Source organism: Hyaena hyaena, unplaced genomic scaffold, assembly GCF_003009895.1.
Source record: "Hyaena hyaena isolate Hyena2069 unplaced genomic scaffold, ASM300989v1 scaffold_734, whole genome shotgun sequence".
Taxonomy (NCBI): Eukaryota; Metazoa; Chordata; class Mammalia; order Carnivora; family Hyaenidae; genus Hyaena; species Hyaena hyaena.
The window spans coordinates 556,710-575,597 of record NW_024081365.1 but is presented as its reverse complement, the minus strand read 5'-3'; the positions used below and the strand labels follow the sequence as shown (position 1 = coordinate 575,597).

At 36.3% G+C, this 18,888-nt stretch overlaps 1 protein-coding gene across 5 annotated transcripts in view; it reads left to right on the top strand.

Moving 5' to 3' along the window:
• CCSER2 (coiled-coil serine rich protein 2) overlaps positions 1–18,888 on the top strand; it is a 168,305-nt gene that overhangs the window by 71,860 nt on the left and 77,557 nt on the right. For 3 of the 5 annotated variants that reach the window (XM_039218064.1, XM_039218066.1, XM_039218065.1), the window contains 2 exons: positions 7,704–7,794; positions 15,686–15,848. In XM_039218064.1, the coding sequence (XP_039073995.1) occupies positions 7,704–7,794; positions 15,686–15,848 (254 nt within the window). Of the gene's footprint in view, positions 1–70; positions 75–7,703; positions 7,795–14,911; positions 15,001–15,685; positions 15,849–18,888 lie in introns of those variants that run through there. The other 2 variants (XM_039218068.1, XM_039218069.1) reach the window with 2 other exon arrangements.

The following is an 18,888-nucleotide window of genomic DNA, read 5'->3' as shown; positions in this document are numbered from 1 at the left end:
TGTTTTAGTTACTTCATATATGTGGAACCATGCAGTATTTGTCATTTTGTGACTGGCCTATTTCACTTAGCATAGTGTCCTCAAGGTTCATCTGTGTTGTTGTATGTGACAAGCTTTCCTTTTTTTTTTTTTTTTTTTTAATTTTTTTTCAGTATTTTATTTATTTCTAGGAGAGAGAGACAGCGTGAGCAGGGGAGGGTCAGAGAGAGAGGGAGACACAGAATCTGAAACAGGCTCTAGGCTCTGAGCTAGCTGAGAGCACAGAACCCAATGAGGGGCTCAAACCCACAAACCGCGAGATCGTGACCTAAGTGAAAGTCGGACGCCTAACCGACTAAACCACCCAGGCACCCCTCCTTTCTTTTTTTTAAAGGAGAATAATATTCCATTATATTATGTATATACCACATTTATCCATTCATTTTTTGATGGACATTTGGATTCTTTCCATCTCATGACTGTTACGAATAATACTGCAGTCGATGTGGATGTATACATATCTCTTTTGAGATCCTGCTTTTGATTATTGTGAATATATACCCAGAAGGTTTACTGAATTTTTCATTTAAGTTACACTTTAACTCCAGAATTTTTGCTTTTTGTCTCCTCACTGATGTTCTCTCCTTGATGTGCCTATGGTTTTCTTGAGTTCTTTGGTCATGTTGAAGACTTTTTTTTTCCTTAAGTCTTTGTCAATAGACAAAGTTCAATCAATGCTTGGGCTTCTTCAGGGATCATTTCTGTTAATTTTTTTCTGTGAATGGATGGTACTTTTTTTTTGCATGACTCCAGGTGTTTGTTGAAAACTGGACATTTTGAAAATTTTAATGTGACAACACTGGAAATCATATTCTTCAACCTCTTTACTGTTTGTTTTGTTACTACTCCCTTCGTTTGCTTTTCAGGTAACTTTTCTAAACTATTTTTGTAAAGTCTCTCCTCTTGTCATGTTTGATATAAGAAGTTTGTGTTACCTTAATCTATTTACTTAGTGTTTTATGCAGATTTCCTTGAGTGCCAGAAAGAAAAAAAGGAAAGAAAGATAAAAGGAGAAGAGGAGAGTAAGAGAGAACAGAAGGAGGAAGGGAAGCAGGAAAAAAAAATTCAAAGAAGGAGAATAAAAAAAATCTCAAAGTTTTTTTAAAACCCTCTCCTTTTCTTTCATCTTTGGCTCTTTGTTGAGGTACTTCTTCAGTGCCTAACCTGACCATTTACAACTCTGCCATAACCTTCTTCACATACTACTTTTTTCAAACCCAGAGATCAGCTGAAGTTGAAAGCTTTGGGTCCTCTTAGGTCTTTACTGAGAATGTATTCTGCTCTGGGCTCTTTTGGAGCTTTCTAAATTCCCCTTTATACATGGCACCTTTGAATTGTCTAATTTCCCAAGGAAACACTCTCCCCAGTCTTCCTCTCAGTCTTTCAGTATTCATTTATATGTATCAACAATAATATTTTGCTTCAGGGTGATTGTGGATTGTTTGCCTTACAAGAGTTTTGAGAAATGCCCATTGTTTTTCTACCCTGTGTGAATTCCAAGTTAAGCAAACAAAGACAAGCACTTTGTGTCAGACATTCAGGTAACCCCAGACAAGTTGGATCAGAGAAACATAATTATTTGTGAATAAGGTCTCCACTAAGCTCTTTGGAAACAGGGACCAATGTCCTAAACTGGGAACAAGATCTGCTGTCTTCAGATCAGTAGTCAAGCTGGGGAGGGACATAGGGGAAAGGTCAGTCTCATCGATAACTAGAATGCAGAACCTTACAGCAACTCTGGGACATGGTTTAGAAGTTTTTTAAGAAGTTAAGAATGTACTTACTATGTCACCCAACAATACTACTCTTGCCTTTTTACCCTAGAGAGAGGAAAATTTATATTCATACTAAAACCTGTACATGACTGTTCATTTTAGTTTTATTTATAATAGCTAAAAACTGGAAAAACCCAAAATGTCCTTCAGTGAATAAATGGATACACAAACTAGTACATTCATGCAATGGATAACTACTCAGCAGTAAAAAGTAATGAATTATTGATATATTCATGACTTAGGTGAATCTTGAAGGCATTTTGTTGAGTAAAAGAAGCCCGTCTAAAAGGGTTACATACAGGGGCACCTGGGTGTCTCAGTTGGTTAAGCGTCTGACTTCAGCTCAGGTCATGATCTCCTAGTTCGTGGATTCGAGCCCTGCATTGGGCTCTGTGCTGACAGCTCAGAGCCTAGAGCTTGCTTCAGATACTGTGTCTCCCCATCTCTCTTCTCTGCTCTTCCCCCACTCATGCTCTGTCTCTCTCAAAAATAAATAAACTTTGAAACGGTTATATATGATATGATTCCATTTATATGACATTCTTTTTTTTTTTTTTTCATTTTTTTAATGTTTTATTTATTTCTAGGAGAGAGAGAGAGAGACAGCATGAGCAGGGGAGGGTCAGAGAGAGAGGGAGTCACAGACTGAAACAGGCTCCAGGCTCTGAGCTGGCAGTCAGCACAGAGCCCGATGCGGGGCTCGAACCCACAAACCGCGAGATCATGACCTAAGCGAAAGTCGGACGCTCAACCGACTAAGCCACCTAGGCGCCCCTATGACATTCTTGAAAGACAAATCTGTAGTGTTGGAGAACAGATCATTGTCAGGCGTTATGGGTAGGAGGAGGGTGTAACTATGATTGGGTAGGAGGAGGGTGTAACTGTGATTGGAAGGGAGATTTTTTAGGTGAAGAGACTGGTCTGTGTACTGGTTGTATTGATGTTGATATGTGTTTTAAATTTCATAAACCGTACACAATAAGAAAAATCAATTTTACTGTATGATAATTCCAGTAGATAGTAATGGTGCTATTCATTTGTCAAAAACTTGGAGGTTTTCTTTAATTTATTAGTGAAGGAGGAATTCATGGAAAGAACCGGCCTACCATCTCAAAGCTTGCTCTATTTGGATGGAAAAGTATTCTCAGAGGCCAAGGAAATTCTGTGATGATTTTGCTATGTACTCAGTTTTAATTCCAGTGAGGCTTGTGGGAAGCCTCTGGAAGCCAGAGTATACAGATTTAGGTTTTTATTGTCATACTCCCAGCTAATAGTTGTAGTAGATGGTCTCCCAAGTAAAATAGGTGTATGTGGATGTTGGCTCTCAATAAGTACAGGCTTGCCAGTTAGAGGAGCCTGGCATAACAAACATGGGAACAAAAACTCCCACATTAACTAGTTTCCATGTTACATGGTTTTCTTTTTCTATAGTAATGCAGTTCCTAACCTGTATTTTAGAAATGATATATTTCTAAGCTGGTGAAGAAAAATTGCAGTAGATCAAGTTTTTTTTTCTTCTCTTTGCTGAGATCCTTACTGAAAAGTCTTAATAATATATTTGATATAATTCTGAGAAACATAGACCTCTTATAAAGATGAATAGGGGAAAATTGTCTAAGTTAGCTGTTAGAACCCAGTCTTCAACTCTGTACTGTCTCTTTTGTCAGACTCCTTATTCAGCATCCTTCATTTGTAATGGTGTGACTCCTGCACCTCAAATCTCTTTGCCACTCCAGACTCATATAGTGTCATCTACTGAACATGTCTTCTCAGAGATGCAGCAAGCATGTCAAAATTACCAAGTTCTAAAATTACATATTAATTCTTCCATCTCCTGCCAGATTTGATTTTCCTTTTTTATACTTTATTTCAGTGAATAGAAGTTATCCATTTGTTCCTTAAACCAGAAACCAAGCAGTTATTCATGACTCCTTCTTTACTTCTCAGTGAGCTTTGGTTTATAGATCCTAACTCCTCAGTATATTTCATAACTGCTTATTCATTCTTGCTAACACTGATTAATGTCATGCCACCATTGAATGTCACACTGATTCTGCAATAGCCATAAAACTGTTTTTTTTCTTTTTATTTATTTATTTATTTTTAATTTACATCCACGTTAGTTAGCATGTAGTGCAACAATAATTTCGGAGCAGATTCCTTTTTTTTTTTTAACATATAGTTTATTGTCAAGTTGGTTTCCATATAACAGCCAGTGCTCATCCCCACAAGTGCCCTCCTCTATGCCCATCTCCCCTCTCCCCCACCCACACCCCCATCAGTCCTCAGTTTGTTCTCAGCATTCAAGAGTCTCTCATGGTTTGCCTCTCTCCCCCTCCTGCACTGTTTCCCCCTTCTTCTCCCCCGCAGTCCTCCCTTAAGTTCCTCCTAATCCCCCTATACATGCAAAGATATGGTATTTGTCCTTCTCTGCCTGACTTATTTCACTCAGCGTAACACCCTCAAGGCCCATCCATGTTGCTACACATGGCCAGATTTCATTCTTTCTCATTGCCATATAGTATTCCATCGTATAGATAAACCACATCTTCTTAATCCATTCATCCGTTGATAGACACTTAGGCTCGGAGCAGATTCCTTAATACCCCTTACTCATTTAGCCCACCCCCTCTCCCACAACCCCAACAGCAACCATCTGTTTGTTCTCTGTATTTAAGAGTCTTATATTTTGTCCCTGTCCTGTTTTTATATTATTTTTGCTTCCTTTCCCTTCTGTTCATCTGTTTTCTATCTTAAATTTCTCATATTGAGTATAGTCATATGAAATTTATCTTTCTCTGACTAATTTCACTTAGGATAATGCCTTCCAGTTCCATTCATGTGGTTGCAAATGGCAGGGTTTCATTCTTTTGATTACTGAGTAATATTCCATTGTGTATGTGTGTGCGTGTGCGCATGTGTGTGTGTATATCTCACGTCTTCTTTATCCATTCATTTGTCAACGGACATTTGGTCTCTTTCCATATTTTGGCTATTGTCAATAGAACTGCTATAAACAGTGGAGTACATGGGCCCTTTCTAAACAGCACACCTTTATCCCTTGGATAGATACCTAGCAGTGCAGTTGCTGCGTCATAAGGTAGTTCTATTTTGGATTTTTTGAGGAACCTTCACACTGTGTTCCAGAGTGGTGGCACCAGTTTGCATTCTCACCAACAGTGCAAAAGATGTCCTCTTTCTCTGCATCCTTGCCAACATTTGTTGTTGCCTGAATTGTTAATGTTAGCCATTCTGACAGGTGTGAGGTGGTATCTCATTGTGATTTTGATATGTATTTCCCTGATGATGAGTGATGTTGAGCATTTTTTCATGTGTTGGTTGGCCATCTGGATGTCTTCTTTGGAAAAGTGTCTATTCATGTCTTTTACCCATTTCTTCACTGGATTATTTGTTTTTTGGGTGTTGAGTTTGATAAGTTCATTATAGATTTTGAATACTGATATGTCATTTGCAAATATCTTCTCCCATTCTGTCAGTTGCCTTTTAGTTTTGGTGATTGTTTCCTTTGCAGTGCAGAAACTTTTTATTTTGATGATGTCCCAATAGTTCATTTTTGCTTTTGTTTCCCTTGCCTCTTTGGTGATTGTTTCCTTTGCAGTGCAGAAACTTTTTATTTTGATGATGTCCCAATAGTTCATTTTTGCTTTTGTTTCCCTTGCCTCCAGAGACATGTCGAGTAAGAAGTTGCTGTTGGCCAAGGTCAAAGAGGTTTTTGCCTCCTTTCTCCTCTAGGATTTTGATGGCTTCCTGTCTTACGTTTACGTCTTTCATCCATTTTGAGTTTATTTTTGTGTATGGTATAAGAAAGTGGTGCAGGTTCATTCTTCACGTTGCTGTCCAGTTTTCCCAACACCATTTGCTGAAAAGACTGTCTTTATTCTTTTGGATATTCTTTCCTGCTTTGTCAAACATTAATGGCCATATGCTTGTGGGCCCATTTCTGGGTTTTCTGTTCTGTTGCATGACCGTATCATACTTTGTGTGTAGTTATTTTTCCATTCTTGGACATTTCTACTTTTTTTGCCATTCTGAATAATGCTGCAATAGCCATACTTACACATGTATTTTCTGCATTTGTCTATTTCTGGGTGATAAATTTTTAGAAAGGAAAAATTTGCCTTTTTAAAAAGAGTTTTAGCTAGGGACACCTGGGTGACCCAGTCATTTAAGCATCTGACTTTGGCTCAGGTTATGATCTCATACTTCATTGATTCGAGGCCCTACATTGGTCTCTCTGCTGTCAGCACAGAGCCCACTTTGGATCCTCTCTCTCCCCCTCTCTCTGCCCTTCCCCCTTTCACACACTTTCTCTCAAAATAAATAAACATTTTTTAAAAAAGGTTTTAGCTAAATTTTGACAAATTGCTTCCAGAAAGCTTATGAATCTAATCCCATCTGGAGTATTAATGAGTACTAGATACTTTTCAATTGTGGTAAATCACCATTGGTGTTAGCATTCTTTCCTATATTATATTTATTGGCTGTTTATTTTATATTTTGTGATTTGACTATTATGGCCTTTGCCAGTTTCTTTCCATGTCCAACTTTTTTTGTTTTTTTGTTTTTTTTTTTGTTTGTTTGGTTTATTTTGTTTTTGTTTTTTGGCTTTTAGAAGACCTAAATAGTAAGGACAGTGGTTAATTCATAAAGGTTCTGTGAAATATCTCTTTTTCTGTCAAGGTTAAATAATTATCCAGAGGTGGGTTTGTTTGTTTGTTTGCTTCTGCCTTTTCAGGTAGAAGTAACAATTATTCCATTTGCTTTCAGTCCTCAGTGTATCCTGAAAGAAAGGCCAACCACACAAAATTGGACAGATTTGGATGGAATACTTGACATATAAGGAATAAATGCTAATTTTATTCATATCATCTGTAATAAAATATACATCCTCCTTCTATAAGAGCTTTTGAAGTCCATAATATCTGTTATTTAAAATTTTATGGATTTTTAATTTTTTTATTTATTTATACTAACAAAGTCTTACAGTATTGAATCAATTCTTGGATTGGAAGGATCCGCTAATGGGCTACAGGTCAAACTGAGTTTCTAACTTTAAATTTTGTCCATTTCTTTAATTAAACTTCAGAACAAGAGTCTTTGAAAGGAAAACCTTACTTTTCTCAAGATAGGTGATAGGTAGCTAGCAAGGTTACGCATGGAACCCAGGAGTGGCTTCTTATTACCAATTTGACTAGTTCAGTCCTGTTTATTTTTTATAGAAAAAGAACACATTAAAGCAAACTGAGGAGATAGTAGTGGTGCCAGAGGTAGTAGTAGGTGGGTTTGGCACAAGAAAGGAAATGGAATGATCATATTGTTATAGGCCTTCATTATTTTACATCAGAGCTCCAAGTCCTAGGTATAATAAAACACAACCTTGCACACCAAATATGAGTAAAGTTTGGAAGATTCTTTATCGTCTTTGGTTATTCATGTAATCGGGGAACTTGGTAAAAGCATGGACTCAGGAAATAGACTTTCTGTGTTTGCATCCTATTTTGGCTTTGTGCATTAATTTCTTGCAATTGTACTAGTCACTAAATCATAGGGTTATTTTGAAGATTAAATAAATGAATTAATATTTGTAAAGTACTTAGAACAGTATCTTGCAGATAGTGAGCATTGTGTAAATTTTAAAAAATAAATTAAAAAATTATTGGTGGGAGGAAGAGTAAGAGAAGGATATTACAAATAGCTTAACAAGTAAACCAATTAAATCTTTTTTATTAAGTTTTATTTAAAAAATGTGTTTTTAGAATATAAACATTGAGTAAATTCAGACTATCATTGAGTGGCGTTTCCAAAACTAATGAAGACATACATTTTTTGAGCTAGTTTTAGCATTTTTTAAATTGTTTTTACTCACAGGATATTCTGAATAATCTTGAATCATGTGACCTTGAGGATGATGACCTTATGCTTGATGTGGATCTGCCTGAGGATGCACCTCTTGAAAATGGTAAGTAGGAACAATATTGAATTTCTGAGAGGCATATATAGTTGAGCTTCTTTAATATTTGTTATTTACGGACTTTAATATTTGTTATTTACGGACTTTCTTTCAGACTGAGAATCAGTCTTAAGTGGTGTTAAATAAATTCATTTGCAAATTTATTTTATTCTTTGAAACCTGACTTTGTAGGTCTTAGATATAATTCTGTATGATCCAATAAAATTGTGTGTCTATACCATAAGGTAAGTGGTAGATAGGATTTGTCCTTTTTTTCCTTGTGTACATATCCATCTTTTTTTCCCTTTAGTTTCATTTTAATTCTAAGAAGAAACACATTTAGAGAAACATATCATTTGCCTTGTGAAATAGCAGTAAAACTCATTAAGTTGATAAATATTTTTACAAGATCGATTCTGAAAATTTTAAAAAGATTAATTGTGGGCAGATGGTGATCTTCCAGATGAATCATTCCACATTTTTTTACTCCCAAATCCACACTCTTCCTCTCAGGATCCCAACTGCTAGAGTAGGGATTTAGATAATCCATATGCAAGAGAGGCCTGGGTACTCTTGCTCCCACTGACTTGATATTCGTAGCACTTTCTATCTAAAGGACTGATCTAGAATCAGAGATGAGCTTCAGAAAACCCCTGGGGCAAGGGTTGAAATGTAAATACTGCCGGAAAGAGAAATGGCTCCAGAAGATCTGTGGATTCCCTGTCAGTCAACATTTACCTAGTTTCTCAGGCCTCCCAGAGGCCACAGATGGACCAAAGATGTTGGTGAAGTCCTTTTTATACATGATGCTAGAAAAATACAGGGATATGGTGCTATTGAGGGCAGTAGGAGCTCACAGTTGTCACAATGTTCAGAAATCTTTTTTTCCGTGTTCCCAGGATGCTGTGTAACAATCTCAGAATCTTCAAATGTTATCAAAATAAACATTTATTTTCCTTATTCATGGATTAGCTGGGACAGCTCAGGCTGTGGGATTCGGGTCAGGTCTACTTGTTTCTTCAAGACCAGGATTACCTGGAGCAGGTTGCTCTCATGGCAGATGGCAGAAGGACAACAGGCTGAGCAGAAATGTGCATATATCATCTCTTAGGGTCGAGACTTAAAACCATTGAAAATTATGGGGGGAAAATGAGACGATGATCCAGGAGATTTCATGTGATGTTTTAAAGGCTTGTGTGGAGTGAGGGTTGTACTTCTTGGAATAATCACATCCTAGATAATGCATTTTCTGACAGAATTTTAACAGCTTTTCTTTGGAAACTTTAGATCTTCTCTGAGCTAAAGGAATTGGTCTTAGAGCCTGCTTCATCTTTAGAGGACAACAAAGTTATCTTCATAATAGGTAAATTTAGAATGAGGGAAATTTAAAGTCTTTGAGGTCTTGGGTTGGGGACTTATGACAAGTAGGAGGGAAGTCCTGAGATTTAACATCTCATATACATTGTAGATTTTCCTAGGAGATGGCAAACAGACATTGACTATTTTGAGCTAACTGAATGCTGAAGAAAGCAGAATATAGGTCTAAAATATGTAGCCTTCAGAGGCACTAAACATAATATAGTATTCCGTTTTGACACTACTAGATATTAAAGAATGACTTCTCTATAGTTCTGAGTTCCTGGATGACCTTACCCATCCACCTGAGTTTCTTTTTGATCGGGAAGAGGATAGGAATGTTACAAGGACTGTAAAAGGTTTAAAGGAGTCTTCTAATATACTTTTGATTTTTTATTTTTATTCCCTTTAGCGTCTGGTTTTTGTGGCTATTATGCAGATTTGGGTAGAGGCATGAAATGGGTTACTCTGAAGCTTGGTGAGTTCAGCATCACTCATTCTGCCAGTATCAATGGAATTTTTTTCAACAAAAAGACTGAGACCTTGTTGAGATCTTTACTTTGGGTTTGATTTTGGCCACAAGCTTGCTATGACTGTATTATGAGTAAGGGGTCTTCTGGGATTTCAAGGAAGAGACCATGAGGAGAATATTTATCTGGCAATTACATTTGTGTAGCAAATCATGACCTATTAGGTATCATACGTGATAACACAGGGGAGGAAAGAATGCTTGTTGGTCCAGTGTTTCTTGGATAGTTATGGGCTAGGATTTAGGAACTAAGAAGTATTGGAAATATCCACACCTGAGTTTTTTGGTGACATTGAGGGGAGATGATATAACAATAGTAGAGTTTAAGGTTGATATTGTAGTGCCTGTAGCAATAAAACATCTGCAAGATTTTCTTTTAATATTAGAGAAAATTATCTTTTGAGCACAAGGGTAAAACTGGAAATTGGATACTTTATTTTCTCTTTAGAACACTTTGATTAATCACCCACTTTATTTTTTCTCTTTTATTTCTTAGGCGATGCAGAACACTTGTTTTTCCAGTGCTCTGCTGGTAATAGTTTCTGTAAGTGTACTAAGAGACTTCTTCTTCTAGTGTTTAAGTGGTTGTGGTGGAAGCATCTAGTTGTTATATATGAAGAACATAATTTTATTCTGAGTCATATTCTGCTTTTTTCCTGGGCTCTTTCCAAGCATTAGACATCCAGCAATGAAGCTATACTTATCCTATTTCTGCCTTAAAATCTTTCACAGAAAGTAAGGAGAGAGACTGGGCCATATCTCTTTCAGAATCTATCCCCAAACGCTATCTAAAGGTGTTCGTCTGTTCTTAAAGTTGGCGGTGGATTTATCCTTTATTTCCTTACAGAACTGAATCAGAGCCCAATTTGTGTTCACAGAGAAGACTTTGTTGACAGCCTCTCAAAGGCCTTTTTTAACCTCTTCTGGTTTTCTGTGTGCTTGATGGAGTTCAGTTACACAGTACCCCAAAATATAGCGCCTTGGTATATTGACTATTTTAAGCTAAAGGACTTTGAGTAAATGGCAGAAGCAGGAAAGTCCCTCTTACCTTTTCCTCCCCTCATACTTCTTCCCTGAAACAGGCCATTAAACCCTCATGTGAGAGTTGCTCCCCTATACCCAGAGAAAAGGCGCCATTCTTCATTCTAAAGACAAGGGACGCCAAGAAGAATCCTAATAGGACTTTTCAAGTTTCCCCCAGTTTTCTACAGTTACCTCATACTCTGTAACTGTCATATTCGTCCATGATTGTCTATTCTTCATCAAACCTAGCATAAAAATACACAGGCCTAACTGTTTCTTTGGGTCTTTCCTTCTGAAGTCTCCTGTGTCACATATTATATTAAATGCATTTGTATGCTTTCCTTCCATTAATCTGTCTTGTCAGTTTAACTTTCAGATCCTAAGAGAGTCAATGAAAACTCTTTCCTCTTCTACACAATCAGTCATGGGTTCTTTCATATTCACGTGACTTTCAAATTCTTCACACTGCTTTTTCCATTCTCTTTTTGCACCTGGGTTTCCCTTCAATGTATGAACTAATGGGTAATAGATCTGGGAGCCCAAGACTATCAGTTCCTAAAACTGTCCTAAATTCCTTTGCAAATTTCTCCCAATCTTATTTAGACCTTAGAAAACATCCAGCCGTGACTTTCAGCTTAGAATGAGACCTGACCTGGTTTAAAATCAACCCTATGGCATCTTCCCTCTTCTGAAGGAGATTTAACTTTAAGAGGTACTGAGTCCTTGAGGTTTCTGGCCAGCTTCAGGGTAGGGAAACAGGTCAAGGGAGAGATGGGTCAGAGGAGGAGGATAGAATGAGAGGAGGAATAAAATGAGAAAGGACTTTAGGTTTCATTTGTAATTAGGAAAGATCTAAAAGACAGAATTGTTTTAATTCTTTTGCATTTTTCTTTTACCTTCATCAAGGAATCTCTTAAGGAAACAATTTTGCATCTGACTTTCTTTTGGCAGACCACTGAGTATTTGAGATGTGCTCTTTTTTTGTTCCAAAGTGTTTCTAAAATGAACCATTCAGGTTGTATCAAAAACACAATCATGTTGCTTTATTATCTTGCTCTGGAACATCTGATGGTCACACATTGTCTACAGATTAGAGCCTAGCATTTGGCACATAGTATAAAGCCTCAGGTTTGTGACATTTTCATAGTGTATATCTTGTTACATGTGCTTCTGTTTTTAAACTTTTCTCTGTTGAAAAAGATGCTTTTCTAATTACTTCCTGAACCCCACCCACCAAGTTATGGTGCCTATTAAATTGCTCTTATTCCATGTTGCATTTCCTAAGGCCACATTGTTGGCCTTTTTATTGAGATAGTCATAGGAGTTCTAGAGTATTATCCTTGATCACTTTCCAATTACTGTATTTTCTTCTGGAGATTTGTCTTTCTTTTTCAGTACTAATTGTGTTTAGAAAAACAAGGTTCATGATTTTTTTTTTTTTACATAACCTTTCCTTCTTTCAAACCAAATTTTAGTTCAGGGCTTTTCTGATCAGATTGTAAAATCTCCTGCAAAGCACATTCTTTCCAGCGTTTGTAATGTGTAATTTCTTCCTGCCATCTTCATAGCCAAATGTTACTCACAGGTACAAATACTATTTGTGTCAACCATTATGACTTTAAGTAATCAGAGGAATAGTCTAGGTTGTTTTTGGTGTTATATTTTGTTCCTTTTATCAAATCAGAAGAAATGAGTGTGATGAGCGTTAGATCTAGGCATCCCCACATCCCATATCTTTTTTTTTTTAATGTTTTATTTACTTCTGAGAGAGAGCGAGCGAGCATGAGCAGTAGAGGGTCAGAGAGAGAGACAGAGACACAGAATCTGAAGCAGGCTCCAGGCTCTGAGCTAGCTGTCAGCACAGAGCCCGATGCGGGGCTCGAACCCACGAACCCCTGAGATCATGACCTGAGCCAAAGCTGGCCGCCCAACCAGCTGAGCCACCCAGGTGCACTCCCACATCCCATATCTTTCATTTAACTATATTAGATCCTCTTTCCCCTTCCAGAGGGTCAAGGTCCTGATATTATCTGTCTCCTACTCACAGTAAAGTAACTAAAATCTTCTGCCTTTTACTTTTAGAACTGGAAAGCCCCTTCACAAGGCTTTTCTTTATCTTCTAGACCTCAATTCAGAGTTGGGTAGAAATTTGGTGTATAGATGTGACTGACATACTGGGTTAAAATTTTTCAAACTAGGATACCTTTCAGTTCACCTCATCATACCCTACAGTATTTCATGTTCAGAGAGATTTGTTTCCTTTTTTTGTGTCCTGTTCCCTCATTGGCTATGGAAATGGTTTTGATTTATCTCCATCTTATAGTTTTGTTTGCTTTCCATTTTCTTTTCTATATTATTTCTTTCATTCTGTCAGAATCCCTAATCTTTTACAAGAAACCATCACTAACGTTATTTCACATTATCTTCTTAGTAACATTTAAAGTGTATAAACATGTTCGATGGGTGCCTCATATAGCAGTACAGTTGACCCTTGAACAACACAGGTTTGAAATGCACAGGCTCATTTATATGTGGGGGTTTTTTTCAATAAAAATAGTACAGTGCTATAAATGTGTTTATCTTCCTTATGATTTTATTAATAACATTTTCTTTTTTCGATACAGTGAAGTACTGTAAGTGTATTTTTTCTTAGGATTTTCTTATTTACATTTTATTTTCTCTAGTTTACTTCATTGTAAGAATACAGTATATAATACACATAATATACAAAATACATGGTAATTGACTATGCTATTGGTAAGGCTTCCGGCACACAGTAGGCTATTAATAGTTCAGTTTTGGGGGAGTCAAAAGTTATACATGGATTTTTGACTGTGCAGGGGGTCATTCACTTCTTACACCCACATTGTTCAGATATCAACTGTATAAGCAGACTCTTAGAGTCATGGAGCAGTCATTTATCTGAGAATTTAGGCCCCTCTGTCTCAGTTTCTGCTAATACTCTTTTATGGTTGTGGCAAATATTTGTTTCCAGTGTTTATTTGCCCTTGTGCCTGTGTTGAGTTCTTGTTTCTTTAATTTTTAGTGTGTGTGTTGAACCAAGAACCTCTTTAGAGACACAAAAGCGGTACATCAATTTTATGCATTTTAATTTCCCACAGTATTTAACTCCATCTCCTCACCTATTTGCACCGTTCATTTGCTTCTTGTTACTCTGTATGCACACTGTTGGTGATATCCTAATTACATATTAGTTTCCTATTATGACAGAATTTCTTGTTTGGGGAGTAAGTAGAATTATTTCTGCCTGAATTAAAAAATATGAATTCAGAGCATTTAAAACTAGATACGGATTATCCCTCAGCTATATAGAATTGCTGCAACTAAAGTAACATTTTAATGCTATGTATAAATTCTTGATTAGCTTCTGAGTATAATACAAATGTGAACTAAAATCAGTTTTCAGCCTATTTAGGATTACTTTTAAATTAATTTTTCTTTTCTGCTTTCATTTTTTACTCCTGTTTTTTAATTATAATGATCACCAATGCCTTTATTTATCCAATAGTCCAGTTTTCTACAATTAAACTTTAAAAAAAATAGATTGTAATTTCTCTTATTAAAATGACAAGAAATTGTTTGAAATAATTTCAAATGTAAGGCTTCTTTTACAAATTTTTCCTTTAAAATTTTTTAAACTATAAAATATATAGTTTTTCCCCAAAATTGATTTTTCCAAATATTAGAAACAAAATTTCAAAGTCTTTTAAAAAGTTATACAAAATTATTATGCATTTTAGGAGAAATATGTTACAGCAAGTTTAGTGTATATGAGAATTGAACATCTATATTTTAACTACTTATTTTGGAGAGGGAAAGTTTGTTTTTATCTGGTATACTATGATAAAACACTTCCCATATTTCAAATTCAAGATTGAGTTTGGTGAAAATAATCATTTAAATAATGATTTTTTTAAGTTGAGGATTAATTGATTTCTACAGCTTCTTTATCAAGGAATTCTGAGCATTTAGGATTTGAACTTTCTCATGTAATAATTCTCAGACTAGAGAAACCTTTCCTGCCCCTGGCTTGGGTTAGTGTTTAGTTGTATTTTTAGTAACAGTCCTAACTCAGTAGCTATGTAACCACTGAGCGAAGATGGAGTCACAGGGTAAACTGGGCTTGCTTCCCACAGGGAGGGCTGGGAGTTGAGCAGGAAGGAAGGCCTGTTTGTCAGTGCCTTGTATGCAACTATGTCTGAGTAGGCAGCCGGCGACACAATGTCTCCCTTGTACAAAGTAACTCTCCTAGTGAGTGCTCAGATATGTGAGGAAAAAGTCTTTGGGTAAGTGAAGGAGAAGCTTGGGGTATTTCAAGGAGATTCTTTTCGTGATTTTTGGCATTTGGATTTCAGGGAGTGTGCTGTTTGTTGCTGCAAAGTACTGGCTTTGTTTTCAGTGGCATTTTAGACTTTTTGAATAAGCTCTACTGTAGGCAGATTGAAGTGTCTTACTTTCTAAAACTGTGAGCTTAATTTTTAAAAATACTATTCGTTTGTGTTGAAAACTTAATTTGTGCTTCTTGAAATCAGTGAAAGTTAATCGTGGCATTCATTTTTGGGAACAAGTTCTCTACTAGAAATCTTCTATTTTTTTGTGATCATTTTCATTCTGAAGTCAGAACCAGCTAGTGATAATGATGAAAAACCACTTAAAACTGATTATTGGTGTTTAAAATGTATAATGTTGATAACAAGGATAGTATGCTTGTTTGAAAAGTTACTTAAGTGCCTGTGATATGAAAGTTTTATAATGTACTTCAGTTTGAATACTAAAAAGTTAAGTTTTCATCACAAGAACTGGTTATTTTTCTATTGGAAATCTTGATTTTGTGATTAGATAATATCAATGGCTGGTATTTTTAGAATATTATTTTTATATTTTCAGCAGCACTTAATTATCAAGCTGTAAATAGTTAACTTTTACAGAATGTGCACATGTTTATAGTGTTTTGCTTTTGAATCTATCTAGTGGAGTGTGACAATATGAACCGCTTTGACCGGTCTGACAGAAATGTTCGGCAGTCTCAGGAAGGATTTTGGAAAAGGCCACCCCAGAGGTGGAGTGGACAGGAGCATTATCATCTCAGCCATCCTGACCACTATCATCACCATGGAAAAAGTGACTTGAGCAGGTAAGTCTAATTTAGATTACATTTCCTATCTTTTGATTAATTTTGAATCATGATTTCCCCCTGCCCCCAAAACTGTTTTTTAACCTGGTTTTTAGAGGCACCAGAAAATATTTCAAGTTCTATGTGTTACTAATTGGAATAATATGTCTTAATTCTTTCCTTTAGGCCCAAATCTTTTTTCCATTAGCTTTACCATAAATAAAAATATTTTACTTAATGTCTGCTATGTGGACTTTGTTTGGTGTCATTTTCTATTTCTCATTTAGGAATGATTAAATATTCAATTTTTTGAAGTTAATTATGTATAAAATTAGTGCCAAGTGATTTGTCTTCTTTTGCTTATATAATAAATTAAAACTTAAAAATTCCTCAAGTGCTATTAAAAGCAGAGGAAGATACTGTACAATGCTAGAATTCTTTTCCTTTTTGAAGCATTGGATAGTCTTTAATTTGATCAGATTTTATATATAATTTGGTTCTGTAGTCCGTCAAACTGGGATCAAACTCTGGCCTGACACAAATTAGCTTTGTGAGCACAGGTAATTTATTTATCCACTCCAGTTTATCATCTATAAAACAGGTAATACCTTTCTCTCAGTGTTCAAGGATTAGGGGCAAAAGTGCTTGGAGCAATATATAGTTTTCAGTAGACACCCAGTGGTGGTAGTTATTAATTTTTTCTCTTTTCACTTCATCATCTCATTCCACTAGGGATTTGAGGTCATTTGGGGGCACATTTACAATACAGATAGTAAAACTGGATGAAGAAACAATGGAAGGGAAATGTATGGCCCCATATAGTTCTTGAACAACAAAAAAAAATTTTTGGCTTTAAGAAGCAGCAGAAGCAAAGAACAGAATTTTATCCGCTGCAAGATTTACAGTATGCATAGAGACACAAACCTGAAAGAAGTTGCTTTGCATGAGTTCTTTTAAGGGTAATACCTTGTGATATAGAGGACAGGTCCCAGCAGCTTCCCAAAGTAGAAATAATGACAGATTCCTTAAGTCCATTTCTTACTTATGTTCTTCAGTGTTGGCTACAGATAACTCTAGACCAAGTGAGAAAAGGCAGTTCTTCAGTGGGTCATGAAATAATGAAGTTTAACTAGACATCCTTCTCTTGGTATGATTAAATGTAGGGGTAAAAATTAGAAGATACAGAAGAATGCATGGGGTATATATCCTTCCAGACATTATTTTGGCTGTTGTTTCTTATAGCTAGGCTTTTGATAAGGAATGGACATTGGAGAGTTGTTATTGTCGGGCAAGAATATGATGTAAAAATAGTCGTAGTTGCTAACAATGAAGATTATGCTTCCCTCATCTTTGATGGTTGGCTTAAAAGAAGGTAAATTTAAGGCCAACTTATGAAAATTTAGAAGCCTAACTAAAATGTGAACCATTGCATATACTTCTGATAAGATTTATTCATCCATTTAATAAATATTCATTGAGAACCTCTGTTGAACTCTAAATTCTCAAGCTGGGATGAATTTGGAGAGAGTGTGAGAGGTAATAGCAGTGGATGAGTAGTGGCTTCTTGGAGCATTGTCTTGAGGATGGTAAAAACCATTATGCAGTACATGAGCGTAGTTGGAGTCATTGCAGTTAGTTATTGGTTAGGTAAAAGTTTCATGTGCCACCTCTATCCCATACAAAGTTGAGTTAGTAAATACTTCCTGGATGTTGAGTTGTTGGGAGGGACAGGTATGTAGGTAGTTATAATATAGCATTTGTGCAGTAGAAGGATGATGAGTGCCTTAATAAAGTGATCTATATAGGACTCCAGAAGCACGCAGCAACTGGTTTTTGTCTAGGATAGTCGTGTGTAAAAGGAAGTTACTATTGAACTGGTAATAATGACTGTAGAGATTGCAGAAGAGTGGTTTCTGTAGGAGAAGGATGAGTGTTTAGATGGAAAAAATAGCTTGTGTAAAACCATGTATGAATACTGAGGCATTTTCAGAGAACTACTACAAGTCCTTAGCTGGATTGCTAAGTCATGTGCAGGAATGAATAAATGTGATCTCTAACTCTAACAGCAAAAGTCTCTATTTTAAGGTAAAAGGCAGTAATGTCAGCTTAAAATGGGATTACTATTAGATTGTCCCAAATGGAATGAGTTACCTGGATGGAAGTCGTAATCTCTGTCCTGTCTGGGAATGATCAAACTGAGGCTGATTAGTCATCTTTCAAAAGTTGGAGAACATTTTCCAAAAACGATATTCCTGGATGTTAATTAACCATAGAAGAGCAATTCTCTGATTAGTAGTAATGAATAAAGTGTTTTCTTAATAGTTTCCCACGGTGCTTTAATTATATAAATACAGTACTATGATTTTGCAAAATGTGGTAAAAGAATATGTAGCCATTTCCCAAAACATATGACCACAGATCCCTTTTTACACTGTGTATTTTGAGGGACTGGTGATTTGTGTATCATCCACACTGGTGATTCTCAGGGAGGAGAGAGAAATGCACCATATTCTTGGGGGTTGCTAATTTGACTCCCTTAGCACAGAACTTCCCAAGAAATGGGCACCCTGGTTTGTCTTGAATAGTTCTAGGTTAACCAGTTTATTGATCCCTCCAGGTTTTAAGTTGGCTGTGTGGGTCTGGGGCATCTAGATCCCCTAGAGCTAGTAATGTGGATGAGGGATAGAGAAAGAAACCTCACTCAAGACCAGCCTTAATCTCCAGCATAGCTTAAGAGTATTATTATTTTCTCTCTATGCCTGAGTTTGGATGTACTAATGCCAAGGCCTTTTTAACATTACATGTGTAATTTTTTAACATTACATGTGTAAAAGTGTCTGCCGTTCCATGACTTCTTGAGTGTTCCTTTTGACTTCTTGAGTGTTTCCTTTTAATTCTTATCATTTCCTTTTTTTTTTAAATCAATTCTTAAAAATTTTTTTTTAAGTTTATTTATTTTTGAGAGACAGAATGCGAGCAGGGAGGGGCAGAGAGACGGAGACACAGAATCTGAAGCAGGCTCCAGCTGTCAGGACAGAGTCTGACACAAGGCTCAAACTCA